At 34.3% G+C, this 21,451-nt stretch overlaps 1 protein-coding gene across 3 annotated transcripts in view; it reads right to left on the bottom strand.

Moving 5' to 3' along the window:
* ROCK1 (Rho associated coiled-coil containing protein kinase 1) overlaps positions 1-21,451 on the bottom strand; it is a 150,471-nt gene that overhangs the window by 3,341 nt on the left and 125,679 nt on the right. For all 3 annotated transcript variants that reach the window (XM_047696920.1, XM_047696921.1, XM_047696922.1), the window contains exons 23-31: positions 18,012-18,177; positions 16,954-17,047; positions 16,423-16,511; positions 12,413-12,601; positions 11,145-11,304; positions 5,188-5,258; positions 4,893-4,981; positions 774-852; positions 365-626 (exon numbers count right to left, since the gene is read on the bottom strand). In XM_047696920.1, the coding sequence (XP_047552876.1) occupies positions 365-626; positions 774-852; positions 4,893-4,981; positions 5,188-5,258; positions 11,145-11,304; positions 12,413-12,601; positions 16,423-16,511; positions 16,954-17,047; positions 18,012-18,177 (1,199 nt within the window). The remainder of the gene's footprint in view (positions 1-364; positions 627-773; positions 853-4,892; positions 4,982-5,187; positions 5,259-11,144; positions 11,305-12,412; positions 12,602-16,422; positions 16,512-16,953; positions 17,048-18,011; positions 18,178-21,451) is intronic.

The following is a 21,451-nucleotide window of genomic DNA, read 5'->3' as shown; positions in this document are numbered from 1 at the left end:
TTGTCTATGATCCAGCATGTTGGTCTAGGCAGTGAAAACCAGACAAAAAGAAAACAAGTATGAAGAAAAAACTCATGGAGGAATAATACAGTGGAACTCACCTATAGTCCTTCTCTCCAATTTAGAGTAATTTCTTAGAGGTACATTTTTTATAAAGGGGATAATGCTCTTTAAAAACATTGTGTTCAAAGCTAAATCTGTAACTGTGAAGTGACAGCCACATGTTGCTCCACCATGTCAAAATATTACTTCTTACAATCTCTTTTCAAATTGGTGTAGAAAATGCTACACTTGAAGAAGCTATTTAAATGGGACTTAATTTTCTAATTTTTTATAAACTGTGAAAGTAATTTTTATGCCTTACCTTTACATGGAGAAATTAAGTCCTCTTTCTTATCTAAGTGATCTCTGTGGCACTTAACATGGCATCTTCGACATTCTAGGGCAGGAGGTGGCTTAAAAACATGCCAGAGAGGTTTGGCACAGGCCTCACAGTTGGCAGGAAAGTGGTAGAGTGTAGGAATGAACTCATGGCCTTTGTGGTTCTGAAAATTAGTCTTTTCAGCTTGCTGTACTGGTTCCATCTCTACATCTTTTCTACATTCACCTTCATTTGCATATAGTATCTACATTCAGGAATGGTAAAACAAAGATTTTAAAAAGTCTTAATTTGTACATAAAAGTTTCACATCTATAAAAAGCATTGGTAATATTTGCATTTACTTCACAAAATGCACTTAGTACTTAAGTAAAAGATCTATTATGGTTTTTACCTGGAATATTTTAGGAATTTCTTCAGTTTCAGCCCTGTAAACATCTCCTTGGGTTACAGGTCGAACGTGAAACAATTTACTAAAATAAAAATAAGTATGATTTAAGCTATTATAAAAACTCATCTTCAGTAAAAGAGAGATATTTCATTAAAGAAGACATAGAGATAGCAAATAAGAACATTACAAGATGTTCAACATCATTAGTCATCAGAGAAATGCAAATTAAAATTACAGTATCACTATATACCTGATAAATTTAAAAACTAAAAATAGTGATAATGCCAAATGCTGATGAAGATGCAGAGAAACTACACCATTCACACAATTATGGCAAAAATGTAAAAGCTGCAGAGCCACTTCAAAAAACAGGAAGGCACTTTCTTACAAAACTAAACAAACATATGCTTAACATATGACCCAGCATTTGCACTCCTGGGCCTTCATTCCAGAGAAAAGAAAATTTATATTTATAAAAAAACTTGTGCATAAATGTTCACAGCAGCTTGATTTATAATAGCCAAATGCTGAAAATAACCCAAATGAATGGTTAAACAAACTGTGGTACATTCATACCATGGAATACTACTCAACAATAAAGAGAAATAAACAACTTGGATGAATCTCAAGAGAATTAAGTGAAAAGAGCCAATCTCAAAGTTTACATACTATCTGATCCCATTTATGTAACATTCTTAAAATGACAAAACTACAGAGATGGAGAACAGAGAACAGGTAGCCTGGGATTAGAGTGGGAAGGAGAAAGGGCCCTTGTTATGGCTACAAAAGGGTAGCAAGATGGGTCCCTGTAATGGAATTGTTCTGTAACTGGTGGTGTTCATATGAATCCATACATGTGACATAGGCTTATAGATTAGAAAGAAGCACATGATTATATTTGTAGAAAAGTCCTGTGGAATCCACCAAACACCCCAACAAAACTAGTAAGTAAACAGCCAGATTAAAGAATTCAAGATCAATATATAAAAATGAGTAGTACTGGAACGACTAGATATCTACATGGAAAAACACACACTTACACATTCAAAACTAACCTCAACTGCAACCTCTTACCAAACACAAAAGTAAATTTTGAGATTAATCATAACTTAAATATAAAGCCTAGAATAAAATTCCTTAAAGAAAACACAGAATACCATCACAACCTTTGGGTAGGCAAAATTTCTTAGACTACAGAAGGTTGTAATTCTTAAAACTGGCTTCCATTAAAAGATACCATAAAGAAAATGAATAGGCACATATAAATTTACATGAAGTTCTAGAATGGGCAAAACTTGATAATAAAATTCAGATGATCTTTTTCTTCCTCCTGAAAAAAGTGGGCTTTCTAGGTGATGGAAATATTCTTTATCTTGTTTTACATGGGTGTTTGTAATTGTCAAAAGTCAGTGAACATAATACTTAAGATGTATGCATTTTTATTACACAAAAATTCTGCCTCAATAAAAGGGTAAAATAACCAACTTTCATCATTCTGAAAGTACTTAACTTTTGAAGTTGAAAGATGGTATCTTTAATATTAGTGTTTATGTATTATTCCACCTAAGTTGGTCATTTAAATTTTCACAACTAATGCTCCTTTAAGACATTAGGAAATAAAAAAAAAAATATGGTACTGGCACAAGAACAGACACACAGATCAACAGAAAAGCAAAGAGAGCCCAGAAATAAACCCATGCCTTTTATGATCAATTAATCTACAACGGAGGAGGCAAGAAAACAAAATGGGAAAAAGTCTCTTCAACAAATGGTGCTGGGAAACTGGACAGCTACATGCAAAAGAATGAAACCGGACCACTTTCTTTTACCATATACAAAAATAAACTCAGAATGGAGGAAAGACCTAAATATGAGACCTGAAACCATAAAACTCCTAGAAGAAAACATAGGTAGTAATCTCTTTGACATAAGCCACAGGAACATTTCTCTAGATAGGTCTCCTTTGGCAGGGACAGTAAAGCAAAATTAAACTCTTCGGACTACATAAAAAAGGCTTTTTACATAGCAAAAAGAAAATTAAAAAAAAAATCAATAAAACAAGAAGATAACCTACTGAATGGGAGAAGATACTTGTAAATGATCTATGGATTAAGGGGTTAATATAAAAAATATATACAGAACTTACACAATTCAACACCCCCCCCAATAACCCAATTAAAAAAGGGCAGAAGAGGGGCACCTGCCTTTGAGGCAGAGCATCTGCCTTTGGCTCCATTCATGATCCTGGGGTCTTTGGATCGAGCCCCACCTCAGGCTCCCTCCTCAGCAGGCAGTCTGCTGCTTCTCTCCTTCTTCCTCTGCCCTCCCCCTCCCCCAGCTTGTGTTCGCTCCCTCTCTTTCACTTGTTCTCTCAAATAAATAAATAAATAAAAGCTTAAAAAAACGAGCAGAGGGCACGAACATACATTTTTCCAAAGAAGACATACAGATAGCCAAAAGACAAAGGAGAAAATGCTCAATATTCGTAATCATCAGGGAAATGCAAATAGAAACAACAATGAGGAATCACCCTATACCTGTCAGAATGGCTAGGTTTAAAAATACAAGAAATAACAAGTATTGGCAAGGATGTGGAGAAAAAGGAACCCTCACGCACTGCTTGTGGGAATGTAAGCTGGAGCAGCCACTGTGGAAGATAGTATGAAGGTTTTTAAAAATATTAAAAATAGAATAACCATATGCTCCAATAATTCCATTACTGGGTTTTTACCCAAAGAATATGAAAATACTAATTCAAAGGGATATATGAACCCCTATGTTTACCGCAGCATTATTTATAACAGCCAAGATATGGAAGCAACAGAAGTGTACAACCATAGGTGAAAAGATTATTCAGCCATAACAAAACAAAACAAAACAAGAAATCTTGCCATTTGCAACAACATATGTGGAGTAAAGAAAGTATAAAACTAAATCAAATAAGTCAGAGAAAGACAAATACCATATGACTTCACTTATATGTGGACTTTAAAAAACAAAACAAATGAACAAAGAAAAAAAAAAAAAACAACTAAAAAACCAGACTCTTAAATATAGAGAACGTTTAAACTGATGGTTACCAGAGGGGAGGTGGGTGGGACAGTGGGGGAAATACTAGGTGAAGAGGATTAGGATTATACTTATTGTGTTAAGTAAGGAGTAATGCTCAGAATTGTTGACTCACTTTGTTATATGCCTGAAACTAATATAACACTGTATATTAATTATACTTGAAAAAGAAAAATTGAGAAATAAAATTTCAGTACTCTTTGGTAGTTACTTAATTCTTTTTATATTCTAGCTATAACTGACTTCACAAATGTTTAATTCTAAAGGAATGGCAATACTTCATTTTAAGTTTATATTTTTCATGAATAGCACCCACCACATTTCACTTTGAATTTATATTTTGTTGCATGTTTTACCTTTTTTACTACTTCTTTTACCTACTACTTCTTACTATCTGTAAGCTCCTTAAAAATGGAACCATCTCACTCATCTTTGTACAATCTATAAGACCCATGATGATACAGGCAGCAGTGCTTAAGAAAAGGTTTTAGAATGAATACAAAGGAAAAAGCCTAAGCTTATTAAAGGCCTCTATTAAAAACAAAAGATATATTTACATTTCCTTAACAATGACTACATAATTATATATAGTACTTTTGGAGATGCTCTTAGAACCTAAAACCAATCAACACTTGAAATAAAAAATGTGTCTTTAGAATACATGAATCTGCTATGCAAAATTTTCCCTCTCACATTTTGCTAAAGATGTAATGCAAAGTTTTAAAGTTTGTTAAGAGAAGTATGCAACATTATTTAACAAAATATAAACTAAATTCTAAGTCCAGGGCTGCCTGGTGGCTCAGTTGGTTAAGCAGCTGACCTCAACTCAGGTCATAACCTTAGGCTTCTGGGATGGAGCCCCATGTCGGGCTCCCTGCTCAGTGGGGAGTCTGCTTCTCCCTTTGCCCCTCCCCCTACTGGAGATCTCTCTCTCTCTCTCTCTCTCAAATAAATAAATAAAATCTGAAAAAAGAAAACCTAAATTATAAGTATAAAAATAATTATCATAAGTTAATATTTAACTGATTTAAAATTCAACCAAAGGCAACTTACTCTATGTCCAATACCATGGATGGACTGGATTGTTCCTTATCTTGTTCATCATTATAGAACAAAATTTTTTTGCTGCTCACCACAACATACTGAAATGAGAAAAAAAATGGGAATATATATACAAGCAACATTAACTTGGTTTAAAATAATAAGCACAATACTTGACATTTATGTCTAAAGTGTACTGTATTAATCTGAGATCAATGCTAAAAATAGATCAGTTAATACAAGTTCTATGCTTTAGAAGTAAAATATATAACAGAATATCAATTAGAAAAAATGAGGAATATAATACCTGCTTCTTCCAGCCATATCGTTTGATATTTCCTCGATTTGGTATTGAAAGCCAACCTTCAATTCTTGACTCTAGGAGAAAAATAATATATTGTCTTCAGTCTTAAGTTGTAACAAGAGGAAAAGCTATTACATGTTGTCTGACAGCATGCAGCAACAGGCATTTGAACACAGCTAAATGAATAAGTGCTATAATTTGCTCTTCCATGCTTCAAATCACACAAATCAACTTTAATGGCCATACAAATGTTGCGGAAAAAAATCCCAAGCCACTTTTCCCATATAATTAACATTTAGTACTCAATTATAAAAGTATGAGGTAAAACAATACCCTTAAGAGCCAGGCAAGACTGGAATGGATTGCAGCTTAAATGGGATATGATACAGAAGACTTTAAATATCATTTAACACTCATAAAAATACTTAGCAAAAAAAAAAAAAAAATGCAGCAAGTGGAACAAATCAGAGCGATGATTTACACAAGAAAGAGCAAGCAAAAGTACAGAGAAGTATCCTATTACTCACAGAAGATAAGAATAGAAGATAAATAAATAAGGAATGCAGGCAGAATCAACTAGATATAAAGAATAAGAAACAAGCATTTTATTTGTTTTCTCAGCACAATATTCTGATAAACTTTTTGGTAAAGCACCTATAAAATTTCAATAAAACTGTCCAAATCTGGTTGGGGAGTACTTAATTCTAGAGTTAAGTCCAAATGCAATTCTTACCAAACTAAAGAGATATAAACGAAGTCTTTTAAGTATGTTATAACAGAATTTGATCAACAGCAAAAGAACATAGAATTGAGTTGGTTAGCTGCTAATATTTTAACCAGTTTGTGCATACTAGAAATTCCTTGACAAATTCAATCAAGGCATTTAAAAATAAACATTATTACTATTTAAATATAATTAATGCTTATTAGAAATATATGGAGGAAAAGAAGATTCTGTTAGAAATGATTATTTTATATTAGGTTAGAAATAAGAGCATTTAATTGTTTTCTATCTTTAATATTTAAGACACAAAAAAACAGAAAAGTAGCCAATTTTCAAGTATAATGCTCAAATCATGACCCTAATGGGAATATATAATGTCTTTCTCCACATAAACCATTGTAAAACATCAAAGTCTTAGAGTAATTAAAACAATAGGTAACATTTACTGAACATTTATGGTTTGACATGTGCTTTCCAAGTAACATCCCATATTACATACCTATTATCCCATGAATATAAGATATTATATTCCTGTGAATACAGGATAGGATAGCTTCTACTATCATTCTCCATTTACAAAAAAAGACACTAAGGTTTAGAAAGTAAACAGACTTGCTCAAGAGTACACTCTATCAGAAACTGTCAAAACAGTAGGTTTACCCTAATTTCTGGGCTTGTGTTCCTAGAACATAATGCTACTCTGTCCTTTAACTAAAAAGCTTTGCAGTTAATTGAATCAGAAGTAATATTCTTCTTGTTCTAACTTCTTCCATGCACCTAATGTCCTTTGGTTTTGTTATTCCCCTTAATCTAAACTGTAGTTGTAAAGGTGGAGAAGATAATGAGAAACCTGAGCTCAAAATGATCCTCCTCTTCTCCCAACATTTTTCTTAGTTGCTGTTAATTTAGTTCAGCAATAATTATTTCATCTTCTTAGGTAGTTCCTTGATAAGTTTTGTAAGATCAGGGACCATATCAAAACACTATTTTTATACACCTCAAGATATCTGACACACAAGAGTAGGTAGGTACTTGACAAATATTTGTTGATTATTTTGCAATTTTTTTTTCTGAATTAGCCAGTCACTCTCATAAATAATTGCTATAATTTAAAAACCAAAGGGCAGCTTCATATTAAATAATATGCAGAAGGTTGCTAATCACTCACAAATATTCTATCTTACAAAAGCAACAAATTATCGCTAGGAAAATTTCCCTGCAGTTTGTCCCAAACTGCAGCTCTTACTCCTCCTAAGTCTATTTAATCAAGTAATTCCTCACAAAAAAGATGTGAAAGTCACTGAAATCTTGACATTTATATAAAATTGTGTATGCCAAAATACCCCATCCCCCAGTTATTTCTCTATGAGAATAAATGCCAAAATTATTTATGCCTTATGGCTGTAGGTTCTTAAGAAACACAGCTAAGGAACCATCCCAAAATATTTTAATTGTATTCAGAAGTGATATAAAAAAGGAAATTAATCAATGCTCAAGATTTCACATGCATTATCTCCAAACCATTGATTAGATTTGGGCACATCAGAAGCTGTTATATACTCAAATACTTGAAACACACTAAGAAATCCACTATTTACAGGTTTAAATTACATAGACTGAGATAAAGCTAGATGGAGAGAGAATAATGCAGATAATCCATGAGACAATGAATATTAACAGAGTGTTGATATCAAGTGTTTTCTCTAGTGCTTCATCTACTTTTACATTCTTTTCAGATTATTAGCTCAGTGGTTCCAAAAGAAGGAAAGAGAAAGAACAGGGAGGAGAGGCAGTTACCATGTTAATCTTTTGTCATCGAGGCAATGGGAAAATCTTAACCCAAGTGTAACTTCTATATTTATACTGCACTAAGATACAACCTGCTACAGAACCAAAAAGAGGGTGAAGACATAAAAGAATCAGGCGAATAAAAGTGATTTTAAGAACTTCACAGGATTGTACGACAGATCATTTTTTCCTAAGTTTTTTTTAGAATTGGGAAACTTAAGAGGAATCATCTAGTTAAGGACAAGATGCCCACTAAGGTTATAGAGGCTTAGCCCTAGATATACATGGTAATTAAATGAAAATCTTTATATTGAATGATGAAATCTATTACTAAGTCATTATCAGTTCATCCACTCATTTTTTTTTTAAAGATTTTATTTATTTGACAGAGAGAGAGAGAGAGCAAGCGAGCAAGCAAGCACAAACAGGGGAGCAGCAGGCTGAGCAGGAGGGAGAAGCAAGCTCCCTGCTGAGCAGAGAGCATGATATGGGGCTAGATTCCAGGACTCTGGGATCATGACCTGAGGCAAAGGTGCCCTGATCCACCCAACTTCTTGGGAGGGAAAAAAAAACAAAATAACAACAAAAAATATCTCAGGGTATTTGGGTGGCTTAGCTAGTTAAAACATCCAACTCTTGGTTTCAGTTCAGGTCATGATTGCAAGGCCCTGGCACTAAGCCCCACCTCAATCTCCTTCTCTCTCTCTGACCTTCCCCCTCCTTCCCACCTGCATGCACAATATGCATGTGTGTTCTCTCTTTCTCTCTCTAAAATAAATAATCTTAAAAAAAAATCTTGCTGGGCTAAAAAAATGATCCATATTTCAAAAGGCCTTTATTTTAACTGTTAAGTAAATGTATGCCATACAAAGTTCTCCCTTTTCAGCCTGTAGTTTAATTAACTAATTTTCTAAACTAAGTAAAATTAATCATTAGTCATTATCTTCAAAAATTTTAGATACTTGAATCATATGTAACTCTCTTAAATTAAGAGTGACTATCAGAATTCTTTAACAGTTCTTCCTAGATATGATGGCAAAACCTTAACTTTATTTGCCAACGCCCATTTTTAAGTTCTAGTAAATTGATTTTTTTTTAATGGTAACTCTTTTTTTTTAAAAAGATTTTATTTATTTGACAGAGAGAGACACAGCAAGAGAGGGAACACAAGCAGAGGGAATGGGAGAAGGAGAAGCAGCTTCCCACTGAGCAGGGAACCCGATGTAGGGCTCGATCCCAGAACCCTAGGATCATGACCTAAGCCGAAGGCAGACATGTAATGACTGAGCCACCCAGGCACCCCAAGTTCTAGTAAATAGATTTAGAACAGATTTTTAATTTACTAAGCAAAACATCTGATGCAAAAATGGGTTAAAAAAATAAAGATTATGCACTACTGTCTACATACAGTGTGAAAGTTAGCACTACAGAGATCTTTGTAACGTTTCAAGACTAAGAGTGCACTAATAAGAGACAGGGATACCTGACTGTCTCATTTTATAGCAATGAAGAATGCCCACCAGTATTATTTTTTCCTTCACTTGGTTTGAATTTTGAAAACCTTACAACAAAATCTCTGAAAATACACAGCTATTCTAAGTAATGTAACTCAGACCCAGTAGCAACATTTTACAGTTTCTTTGCCGACTGATTCCTAAATGGATTTATTAGGTCAGGATTCAGAAATTTAAATGGAGCCCTAATTTAAATCTGCCAATCAAACCATCTGATCATCCTGAGTTTAACTTTCTTGAATAAGCCAGAATGGAAGACAAAACTCGTCACCTGCCTCCTCTTTAGATGTCTCCCAAACTCATCATTCAATTCAAATTATTCTAAGTAATATTCATCAATAAAGTCTCTGCAATGTTTGACCTAATATAAAGAAAACCAAGGCAAACATAATAAGACATTATAATCAAAGTTAAACGGAAATGGGTGGAATAAAGACAAAAAACCTGGTCAGGATATTTAACTTCCACTAAATTGAGTAAGAATTCCTTTACTAAATAACTCAAGACACAGCTTGGGGTTAATGAAGAGGGACTCTAAGCTACAATTTCAACAATTTCAAGAATGTAGCCAAACATCCCTAAAAGTCATACTCTGATGATTAAATCTAACTTTTGAAAGATTTTCAAACAACAGCTGAAATAAGAGGTTCTTGTTAAATCCAAAGTGATCCTCTGATAAAGGACATGCACCTACAAGATTTTCAAGACGCAGTAGGTTTCAGAGAACTAATAATGGGAAAACAGAAGGAACTCCTTGACCATTGTAATAAGAAATTTCACTCTCTGTCCTTCTCAAGTATCTAATTTGGGGCTAGCAAAGACACAAAAGGAAGAGGGCAGGGATGACATGGTATACAAGTAAGAGTTAAATCTAACACATTATTCAGGAAATACATAAATTAAAATCGATTTTCATGTTTATGACCATGTGAACAAAACTTCTAAAACCTTGAACAAAGGATATGTAGATGTCAAATGTACGTGTGTGTATATTTACACCCTATTTATTCCTAAATTGAACTTATGTGTATTGCCTACCTCTGTTAAAAAAAATATAAATGTACTGGGGCACCTGGGTGGCTCAGTGAGTTAAAGCTCTGCCTTCAGCTCAGGTCATGATCCCAGGGTCCCAAGATCAAGCCCTGCAATGGGTTCTCTGCTCAGCAGAGAGCCTGCTTCCCATCCACGCTCTGCCCTCTGCCTGCTGCTCTGCCTACTTGTGATCTCTCTGTCAAATAAATAAATAAAATCTTAAAAAAAAAATATATATATATATATAAATGTACTATAACTTATACTACAATAAACCCAAGAATGGGTGTTTATTTTTTAATATACTCTCTACCGGGGAAAAAAAAAGACAAAGGAAAAAAGTCTGAAATGCTACATACTCACTTTTGTCTTTAATTGACTACCCCCTCACTGCATCTCTCAATCCTTTTTAATCTATTTCTCTAAATTTGAAACTTAAAGTCTCACCAAAGTTTATCACTACTACATTAGAAAGGTCTCTCTATAGGCTGCTGTGGTTTTGATTATTAAGCCCAGTTCTTAGTTTTTGTACACCAATACAAAAAAACAAAAACATAAACATTAAAAAGCTGTTACTCATGAAAACATATAATTTTCTTTAAATAGTGAAAGGTAAAAGCAGCAGCTTCAACTTTCACCATGGAGTTAAGCGTTCATGGGTTCATAAGGTTCTTCAAGATTTTTATTCAGATACGGCCTCTCAGATTTACTTCACTAGCCTAAGATTTCTTTCGACTGTTCTTATTCTATAAAATGCAGACATAATCAGACATTGGCTATCAGAGACAGAAACATCTTAAGGTCCATGGAAAAAAATGACAAAGGGTAGAAAGTTAAATGAAAGAAACATACATTAATTTCCATGTCTTTAATCAAACCTGAATGAACAGGAATATTCTTACCTGGAAGGTTTCCATCAGTTTCATCAGCACTAGGAAAACTAGCAACACTTGTAGAATCCGAAAGGTCCAAAAGTTTAGCACGCAATTGCTCTATATCACTCTCTTTGCTAGCCAACTGCATCTGAAGCTCATTCTTATGTGCACATTCTTCTACCAATTGCTATTTTGAAAAATACAAAAAAAATCATTATCAAATTTCCAACATTAAGAAATTAAGAATTAATAGAACTGTAAATGATAAAGAATCTAAAGTTGCTCTTCCTAAAAAATTAATGTAAGCTTCATGAATGCTCAATACTACAGATTATGATATAATTATAAAAATGTAAGTTCTCTTCCTCAGTAATAGATTGTTTGGGTAACCTCCTTTTCTCCTTGCTTTAAACAGATCTTTTGTTTTAATTTTTAAATACAAAGCAGCTGGGACCTGGGTAGCTCAGCTGGTTAAGCACCCAACTCTTGATTTTGGCTCAGGTCATGATCTAAGGCTTGTGAGATCGAGCCTCCAATCAGGCTCTGTGCTGGGCGGGGAGCCTGCTTAAGATTCTCTCTTGCCCTCTTTGTCTGCTGGGCCCTCCCTCCCTCTCTCTCTCTCTCTCTAAACAAACAAACAAACAAATAAATAAATACAAAGCATAAAAAACCAAACACCAAACACCTGTTAAAAACAACAGGAAATGCTTTTACGGCTCCGAATGAAATAGTTTAAAAGGTACAGAAAGCTGCTCAGGACAGTAAAACCACAAATGATAGCCAGTGCTTGCATCTAAATCAGTCTAGGTCCAGAGACCATGTTCTTTATTTTGTACTATTAACAAGCCAGGAAATATCAAAAAATTAAGTTTGATATTTTGATTTCTGAAAAGTGAGTCCTAATTAGAGAAAACAAAAAATCTATAATACTTCAAATCCTTTATCTCAACTATACTTAGTATTTTCCTAGTCCTATCTCTATTTCAGTCTAACGTCAAAGAGGTAAACCCTTGGTAGTTTCTCTCGAAGCAGCATCTTTAATCAAGCAAATGCTAATGGGTAAAAATTACTCAAATTATCATGGTTAATAGATAACAGAGTATCTTTCTAGTTTTTCAAGATCACGGTTCATATCAGAGTCATAAAAATCAATCTGTGGACTCTACAAACCTGAATATGCATTTTTATACTAAAAAATCTAGATAAGATCAACAGATGACAGGTATAAATAGCAATGACAAATTAAGAAAATAATCCTGCAAACACACACACACACACACACACACAAACCTTACCGCCTGCATGTCATTCAGTTCCTTCTGATGTTTCACTACCATCTGGTTGAATTTCTCTCTTTCTTGGTTGAGTTCCAGTTGTAGCTTTCGATTTTCCTTCTCTTTCTTTCTCAAATCCTGTGTATTAGCTTTCTTTCTATCAATTTTAAAATCTTTCCGATTCATTATTTCTGCCAATTTGTTAACAGCCTATTAAAATATTAAAATATTATTAATAAAGGTCTATATCATCGAATTATATACTATAATCTAATTATATCTAATTTAAATCTCCACTAAAATATATTTTTCTTTCCTTCAAAATCAGAAAGCAGGACTGTGTGTGTAAGGATAAGAACCTAATGAAGGTTGGGACATGATAACTAGTAGCGTGAGTAACTATTACTGTTTGATCTCATTCAAATGTAAGAACCAAATAGGCTTGCAAAAATCCATTTATAATTCAACAATTATTCAGCACTTGTTATAATGTAGGCACTATGACTAGTACTAGATATAAAAATAGAATATACAAGGGCGCCTGGTGGCACAGTTGGTTGGGCCTCTGATCTTGGTTTCTGCTCAGGTTGTGATCTCAGTGTAGTGGGATAGAGCTCAGGATCAGGTTCTGCATTCAGTGCAGAGTCTGCCAGGAATTCTCTCTCCCACTGCCCCTTCTGCTCATGATCTCTCTCTCTCTCTAATAAATAAATATATCTTTAAAAAAATAGAATATACAGTTATGCCCCAAAGTTACGTCCATCATCCCTAATCTGGTGGAGGAGCCAGACAAGCAAGCATTATAGTAGAGAATGGTGAGTAAAAAGAAAAGAGGCAAAGGGATGCTATGGGAGCAGTACCTAACTGAAACTTGGGAGGTCAGGGATGGCTTCCTGGTGTACCTGCTATGTGTCCACATATGTTTCTTAAAAAGACAAACAGGAGCTGAATAAGCAAAATGAAACAATATTAAAGAGGGGAGTCAGGGATAGCCAAGAATGGCATTACGATCAGATGAAACAATACACAGGCAATAGGGCCTAAGATAATACTTTTTTTCTTCTGGACAAGGAGAAAAGTAAGCAGACAGGGAACCAGACTAGGCCATACTGAGGTCCCTTTGCATGTAAGAGGGAATATAAATGTTAGCTGAGGCTAACCCCTTCTGCCAGAGGAAAGAATATATTCAAAATGAGACAGAAGTCTTAAAAACATTAAGCTACATAAACTAAAACATAAGTCATGGTATTTTCAGCAATGATGTAAAAAAAAAAAAAAAAAGATTTTTTCCATTAAAATAGAAAAAAGGGGATGCCTGGGTAGCTCAGTCCGTTAAGCTGCTGCCTTCAGCTCAGGTCATGATCCCAGCGTCCTGGGATCAAGTCCCACATCAGGCTCCTTGCTTGGCAGGCAGCCTGCTTCTCTCTCCGCCTCTGCCTGCCACTCTGCCTGCTTGTGCATGAGCTCACTCTCCCTCTCTCTCTGATAAATAAATAAATGAATAAATCTTAAGAAAACATGCCTTTAAAAAAAATATAGAAAAAAACCTGAGCCACTATCATTTCCATGTAGATTTGGTCCTATCTAGGATGAGGAGCCCATAAATTTTTTAATGCAGTAAAAACTTACTTCACTGAACTCATAATGAGTATTTTTTTTTTACAATAGTAAATCTAACATATTACAAGAAAAATCAAACACAAAAATGTATTATGAAGAAAGTGAAAAGCCCTTGTAGTATCATCCATCAAAGAGCACCTCTGCTTAAGTCTCTTCTTTCAATCTGCTGGGTGTGTATCTAAATTTTCCCTATATATATATAAGCTGATTACAAATCTATTTAAATTTAAAAACAGAATCATGCTGTATATTCTGTGCTGCGACTTGCTTTTTAAATTTGATTTTATATCATACATCATAAGAAATATTTCCCTATGTCATTATGTATCTATTTACTTTAAAAAAAAAAAATGTATTTGACAGAGCGAAAGAGAAGCAGGGGGAGATGCAAAGGGAGAGGGAGAAGCAGACTCTCCACTGAGCAGGGAGCCTGACATGGTACTTGATCCCAGGAGTCTGGGATCATGACCCAAGACGAAGGCAGATGCTTAAGCGACTAAGCCACCCAAGTGCCCCTACTTCATTTTTAAAGGCTTCTTTGCACTGCATGGATGTATTATGATTTGTCAATACTATGCTGATGGGTGGTTGGGTTAATTTTACTTTTCACCATTAAAAATATTGTTGCATAATTACATCTGTATATACTTCTTTTGAGCATTTATGGAGATTTTAATATAGGATAAATTCCTAAATGTGCAGTTACTAGGTCAAAGAATATGCACATTAAAATGTGTTAGTCTGTGTTAATCATTCTCATAGTTTACTCCCTCAAAAACTATACAAATAAAATTTCCCCATGTTCTTGCCAAATATGAGGATTGTATCTAATTTAAATGTGCCCATTTGTCAAAAACATACCTCATTATTACTTTAATTTCTATTTCTTGGCTTACTGTTATGGTTGAGCTTCTTAAAATTCTTTACTGTTTCCTTTTCTCTCAAATGCCCTCCTTTTTTCCACATTAAATTGCCTTTTTAAAATTTGGAGATACTCTTTATATTTATCTGTATTTGCTATAAATACTCTACTTAGTTTTTTTCTTTCAGCTTATGTTGTTTTGGACTCCAGAGACTTGAATTTTTGTGTAATAAACGTCAAATGTCAATCTTTTTTCTTCATGGTCTCTGTATATAAAGGTACACAGAACTTCCACTGAAGGATTCTCAACAGATATTAAGTGCATTTTTGAAAGATTAATCTGGTTGCAACATAAAAAACTGCTAAGATGGAGAGTAGGTAAGTGGCAAAGGAGCTATTACAAATGTTTAATAAAAAAGTAAAAAAATACTGGGACGCCTGGGTGGCTCAGTCTGTTAAGCATCTTTTTTGGCTCAGGTCATGATACCAGGGTCCTAGGACTGAGTCCTACATCAGGATCCTTGCTCAGCGGGGAGCCTGTTTCTCTCTCTCCCTGCTGCTCCCCCTGCTTATACATGCTCTCTCTCTCTCTGGTGAATAAATAAATAAAATCTTAAAAAAAAAAAAAAAAGAAAAGGTAAAAAAATTTATTTTATCATAAAATCAACTGAGGTACACAATATGTTATGAAGAATTTAAACTACTAGATAACTTAATAAAATGATAAGATATCAAGTTAAATCTAATCTAGCTGCTTCACTAAATACACAGCAAAATGATACAGCCATCCCTATAGTTTATTTATTCCTAGTTCTTCTCTTTTGGCTTTAGTCAAGTGTTTTCACTAAGTTTTCCTACCGTCAATTATGGGTCTTCTGTACAAACTAAAATATGTTCTTACTAGTCAAATGATCAGGCAAGCTACTTTCTTTTTCCTTTATTAAAATTCTAGTTAGTTAACATATAGTGTAGTATTAGCTTCTGGATAGAAATTGATGATTCATCACTTATATTAACTAACCCAGTGCTCATCACAAGTGTCCTCCTTAATGCCTGTCACCCATTTAGCCTACCCCCCACCTCCTTTCCAGCAACCCTAAGATTGTTCTCTATAGTTAAGAGTCTCTCTTATGTTTGTGTCCCTCTTTTTTTTTCCTTTCCCCTATATACATTTGTTTTCTTAAATTATACTCATCAGTGAAATCATGTGGTATTTTGTCTTTCTCTGACTAATTTTGCTTAGCATAATACAATACAGTTCTCTCCCTGTGGCTGCAAATGGTAAGATTTCATTCTTTTTTTTTTAAGGCTGACTACTATTCCATCTATCTATCTATCTCACATCTTCTTTCTTAACTCAATTGAAATCCAATTTTCTGAAAAGTCTTCTATATTGAATGAAGAAAGAATATTACATTATTTGTTCCAATGAAAAGTCTGAACATTATAACCTAAGTTTTAAGAAAAAGTACACACACAAAAATATTAATTTCTGAATATATGATATTCAAATACAAACATTTGGAAAAGGCTAAGAGAGCATGTATACCTGCGTTTTAAGGGTTCTTTCTGTATTGATAACCTTTTCAAAGGCAGCCTTAAGATTACTGATCTCCTCCTCCTTCTTCAATTTATATTCTGTTAATAAATTATATAAAGTGTTATTATATGACATTAAATTGTGTTCCAAATTAACAATGTTCTTTACTCAAATTAGTATACACTACATAACTTTTAGTAACTTTGTAAAGATAATTCTTTTTTGTTCAGCTTTACTGAGCTATAACGGACAAATCTGTAAGATACCTAAACTGTACACATGATTTGATACAAGTATACATCATGAAAGGATTCTACCATCAAGTTACTGAACACATCCATTACCTCACATACTTACCCTTTTGGGGCTGAGAACATTTAAGTTCTACTAAGATAATTCTCAAGGCTACAAAAGTTATTTAACATATGAAAACAAATTTCAAAAACCTCACACACAATATGAATAGCTCAAGATTTACCACTGAACTTGATTAAACATTATGATTAAAAAAGAAAAACAGAAACAAAAAACCTTACGTACCCTCCTCTGCCCTCCTCATTTTATCGGTTATCTCTTCATTTTCTTTTCTTAATAATTCAATATCTTTGGTTAACATGCTGGTTGTTTCTTCAAGCTTAACAAAATACACAAAAGTTTAAGTTACATTCACTTTGCTAGTCTTGTATTTAAAACAATGACCTTAAAAAAAAACAAACAACTTTGCATTCTCCATAAATGTGGAGTCAGATACTGCTTTGTTATAAAAACGCCTGGGTTCTGGTTTAACATAAGTGAATATACTTAAATTCAAATATACTTCATTTAACCTTCATAAGAATCTTGTGGAATAGGTATTATTTCCTTCCTTCTTTTTTTTTTTTTAATAAAAGTATACTCTACACCCAACATGGGACTCAAACTCACAACTCCAAGATCAAGAGTCACATGATATACTGACTGAGGCAGTCAGGCACCCTGGTATTATTTCTATTTTATAGACGAAGAATCTGAGGTTTAAGGTAGTAACGTAAATTGCCAAGACCATGTAACTTCTCAGCGGCAGAGCTAAGCTTTGAACCCAGGACTACTAATACCAGAGAACTTTATGGTAACTTCAAAAGAAAAATCTAACTCCCCTTTCAATCTCCATGATCTATATAGAAAATAGTGTAAATTTCAGGAATAGTAATTGTAGTACTGGTTTTCTGGGATTAATTTGTAGATATCCATAAAGAATTTCTCATCCGAAAACAGTTTCTCTGACTTTTATAAAATTCTGGTCACAAAGTCAGTTGCAATGTATTAAGATAATACAACAAATAAATTTAACCCAAGCATTTCTTTACATAAAATATATTAAGATCTATAGCTAGAAAGAGAAAAAACACATTACACTGAATAAGAATTTCAGTCATTAACAAACCATTAACAATGGTTTTGGATTATATAAACTATTTTATACGTAAGTACAGATTGACCACTCTGTATAAGTCAAAGTAAATACATATGCACACATATTTACCCTAACACTTTAAGATGTGACCTATTTTGAGTTAGATAAATTTCAGTCATAAAACTTACCTGACAATCACACTTACCCGACTAACAGTATGATCTTTATCTGTAATCTCTTGTCTATTTCTGGAAGCAGCTTTCTTGCTTTCTTGGGTTAATTCAAAATACTGTTCTTCTAGAAGCCCTCGAGCCAACTGCTCAGACTCAGCTTTTGTTTCCGCTAGATCCAGCTGAGTAGCAAGAGTTTCCCTGCAATAGATTTATAAGAGAAATGGATATAAGAAATTCAGTTATTTTTCCAACTTAATGATATGCTTAAAGAAGAAAACTATATTTAAACAATAAGAATTAAGTATTTGATTGCTTAAAATAAAATTCATTATTGAATCCAATGCAAAAATTCTATAAAAGTAATAAATTTAACTTCTAATATTTTGAAAAACTGTCAAAGTAAAGAACTCTTTAATCCTGTACCTGCTGTTGTGCTTAACTAAGAAAAGGTAGTACAGCAATGGCAAGCAGTCTACTTTTGAAAACGAACTTGTTATGGATTCAGAATGGAAGGTAGCATAGGAGAGAGGAAAAGTAATAGGCTTGTAAACCAGGAGGCCAGACCTTAACCCTTATCCCTGTTCTTCACTAATTGGGTAAGGACACGGGGCAAATTTCTTACATTTCCTGGAGCTCAATTTAATCAAATCTGTAAAATGAGAGGGTTAAATGATTTTTGAGATCCCTTTCAGTTCTGAAATGTAATGAGATTATGATGACTTATAAATAGATTTGTAAACCACTATAAACTATTCTAGGAATGCTCCTTGGGAATTATACTTTAAAGCTTTTTGGAAGTGACATTCAGACCAGGACCAGATCATTCCAGTTTGCTTGCTCTTCCTAAAGAACTTCTGTTCAATAAGCTCTCTGAGTCATAACTGTATCTTCCTTATATACAGTAGATACTCAATAAATGTTTGCTAAGTGAATGAATGACTTCCATCTGTTTTTTACTAAGCGAATAATACAAATGAAATTTTTTTTTTTAAAGATTTTATTTATTTATTTGACAGAGATCACAAGTAGGCAGAGAGGCAGGCAGAGAGAGGAAGGGAAGCAGGCTCCCTGCTGAGCAGAGAGCCCGATGCGGGGCTTGATCCCAGGACCTGAGCTGAAGGCAGAGGCTTTAACCCACTGAGCCACCCAGGCGCCCCAAATGAAATTTTCTTTCTCAAGGTTAAGGAGGGAGACATATACTAACTAAAAAAAAAAAAAAAAAAAAGAAAAAGAAAAAAAAGAAAAAAAAAGAATATCTATTCATTTGTCCAGCATTTACCTAAATGTTTACTATGTGTCAAACACCCCTGTCTGAATTAAGACATACAGTAGTAACAAAGTCTCTGCCCTGAGGAAGCATATATTAATGGGATGAAAGAAGCAATTTTAAAAAGATGAACAGTACATAGCATCCACACAGAACAAAATAAAACAAAAAAAGGTGGAAGAGGCTGTGAATGTGCATTTTATACAGGGTGATCAAGGAGGCCTCTTTGCTAAGAAGACATGTGAGAAGAGATATGAAAGAAGTAAGGGAGTGAGCTATGCAGGCATCTGAAAATACAGGGTTAAGATGGAAGAAATATCTAGTAACAAATGCCCTAAGTTTGGTCTGAAAGAAGCTAATGTGAGTGAGGTGAGAGATGAAGGAAAGTTGTGAGAAATGTATTGAGAGAAGTGGGGAGAGAGAACAGACCTTGTAAGGCTTTCTATGACAGTATAGGGAACTTTGGCTTTTTGAGCATTTGGTTTTAAAAGGATTATTCTGGCTGCAGTTTTAAGATCAGACTGTTGGGGGACAATGGCAGAAGCAAGGATCTCAGCTAGGAGGCTAATGAAAGTACCAAAATCGGAGATGGTGGCAATATGGGAAATGGTACAAATGGTGAGAACTGATAAGATTCTGGATATACTTTTAAATTACAGCTAAGAAGGCTTTTTAAATGGACTGCACATAGAGTATAAGAAAAAAACAAAGAAGTCTAGGATAATTTTAAGGTTTTTTATTTAAACGACTGGAAATAACGGAATTGCTAATACTGAAATGGGGAAAACAGGGAGGAGTAGGTTGGCAAGGTAGGGGAATCAGAAATTTTTTCTGGACATGTTAAAAATGAGATGCTTATTAAACATTCAAGTGGAGTCAAACAGACGGTTGGACATACAAGTCTGGAATTCGGGGGAGAGTGTGCTTGTACGCTGATGCTATTTAAAGCCATGAGGCTGGATGAGAAGAAGGAAAGAGTGATCCCTTGGGCCCTCCAAACTTTAAAGGTCTCAGAGAGGGGAAGGGACAAAGGAGCAAAGGAGGTTAAAAGCAGCCAGTTCAGTAAGAAAAAATGCCACATGATGTCACAGAAGCCAACTGAAGAAATTTTGTCAAGAGAGAGTAATCAACTATGTCAACAGCTACTGTTAAATAAGATAAGGACTGAGAATTGACTATTGTCTTTAACTATTAGAAGTTATCAGTAACCATGGGAAGGGTTATTTTGGTAGCATCATGAGTGCAAAAGTCTGGAATGAGCTAGAGAGAGAAAGGGAGAAGAGGAACTGAATATAAATGGTAATGTCACCTTTCAAAGAAGTCTGCTACAAAAGGAAGCAGAAAAATAGGATGGCAGCTGGAAGTAAAATGCACTTAGAAGATGGTTATTTTTTAAAAAAATGTTTAATGTATGTTTACATAATAATGAGAATGACTGTATGAAGGAAAAAAATGAACCCAGGAAAGGTGAGGATTCCTGAAGTCATACTCTTATGTAGGCAGAAAATGGGATCGAGGTGGTTAAAAGCACATTTTGTTTATTTACAATGGTCAAGGAAGGCAGGGTTTATAGCTACAGAGGCAGACAGGTTAGTAGCTATGAGGTTAGTAGCTATGAGGGTGGGACAGAGCAGAAGTTCTCTACTTCTAGGAAGCAAGGCCGTTTGTTGAGTGTGAGGATGAGGACAGGTTGCTGAAGATCTGAGGAGAAAGCAGAAGATATGAAATAGCTATCTCAAAGTGCAGAGAAGTTAGTATGTTAGGAAAAGATAGGAAGTACTGCCAATGTTAATTAAGTCTATGATCCTAGGGATAGTTCTGAGCTATTATAACATAAGGCTTGAGACTGACAAATGTATTCCTACCTGGGCTTACTGCTTTGTAGCAAATTCAGGTAAATGTATCTAAGTTGTATATTAAAATGCCAGAAAACCTATTTATCCCAAATTACAGTTCTATCCCTGGCTATGCAACTGTGCAAGAGAAAACAAGAAACAATGAGATGGTTCAGGGTAAAACTGTCTGCAACTATAGCCATCCGACTTCCTTCACAACTCCCCATAAATAAAAGACTTGTCTTTACCAATGCCTAAGGCCAATCTGTCACCTTTATTCTCCTGCCTCCTTAATGAAATCAGTTTATTAACGACTCCTTTTTCTTCTAGGTTATAAGATTATAAGCAGGAGCTTTGTTCTTGTTCACTG

Source organism: Lutra lutra, chromosome 12 (genome assembly GCF_902655055.1).
Source record: "Lutra lutra chromosome 12, mLutLut1.2, whole genome shotgun sequence".
Lineage (NCBI taxonomy): Eukaryota > Metazoa > Chordata > Mammalia > Carnivora > Mustelidae > Lutra > Lutra lutra.
The sequence above is the reverse complement of the archived record's forward strand: the minus strand, read 5'-3'. Positions and strand labels throughout refer to the sequence as shown.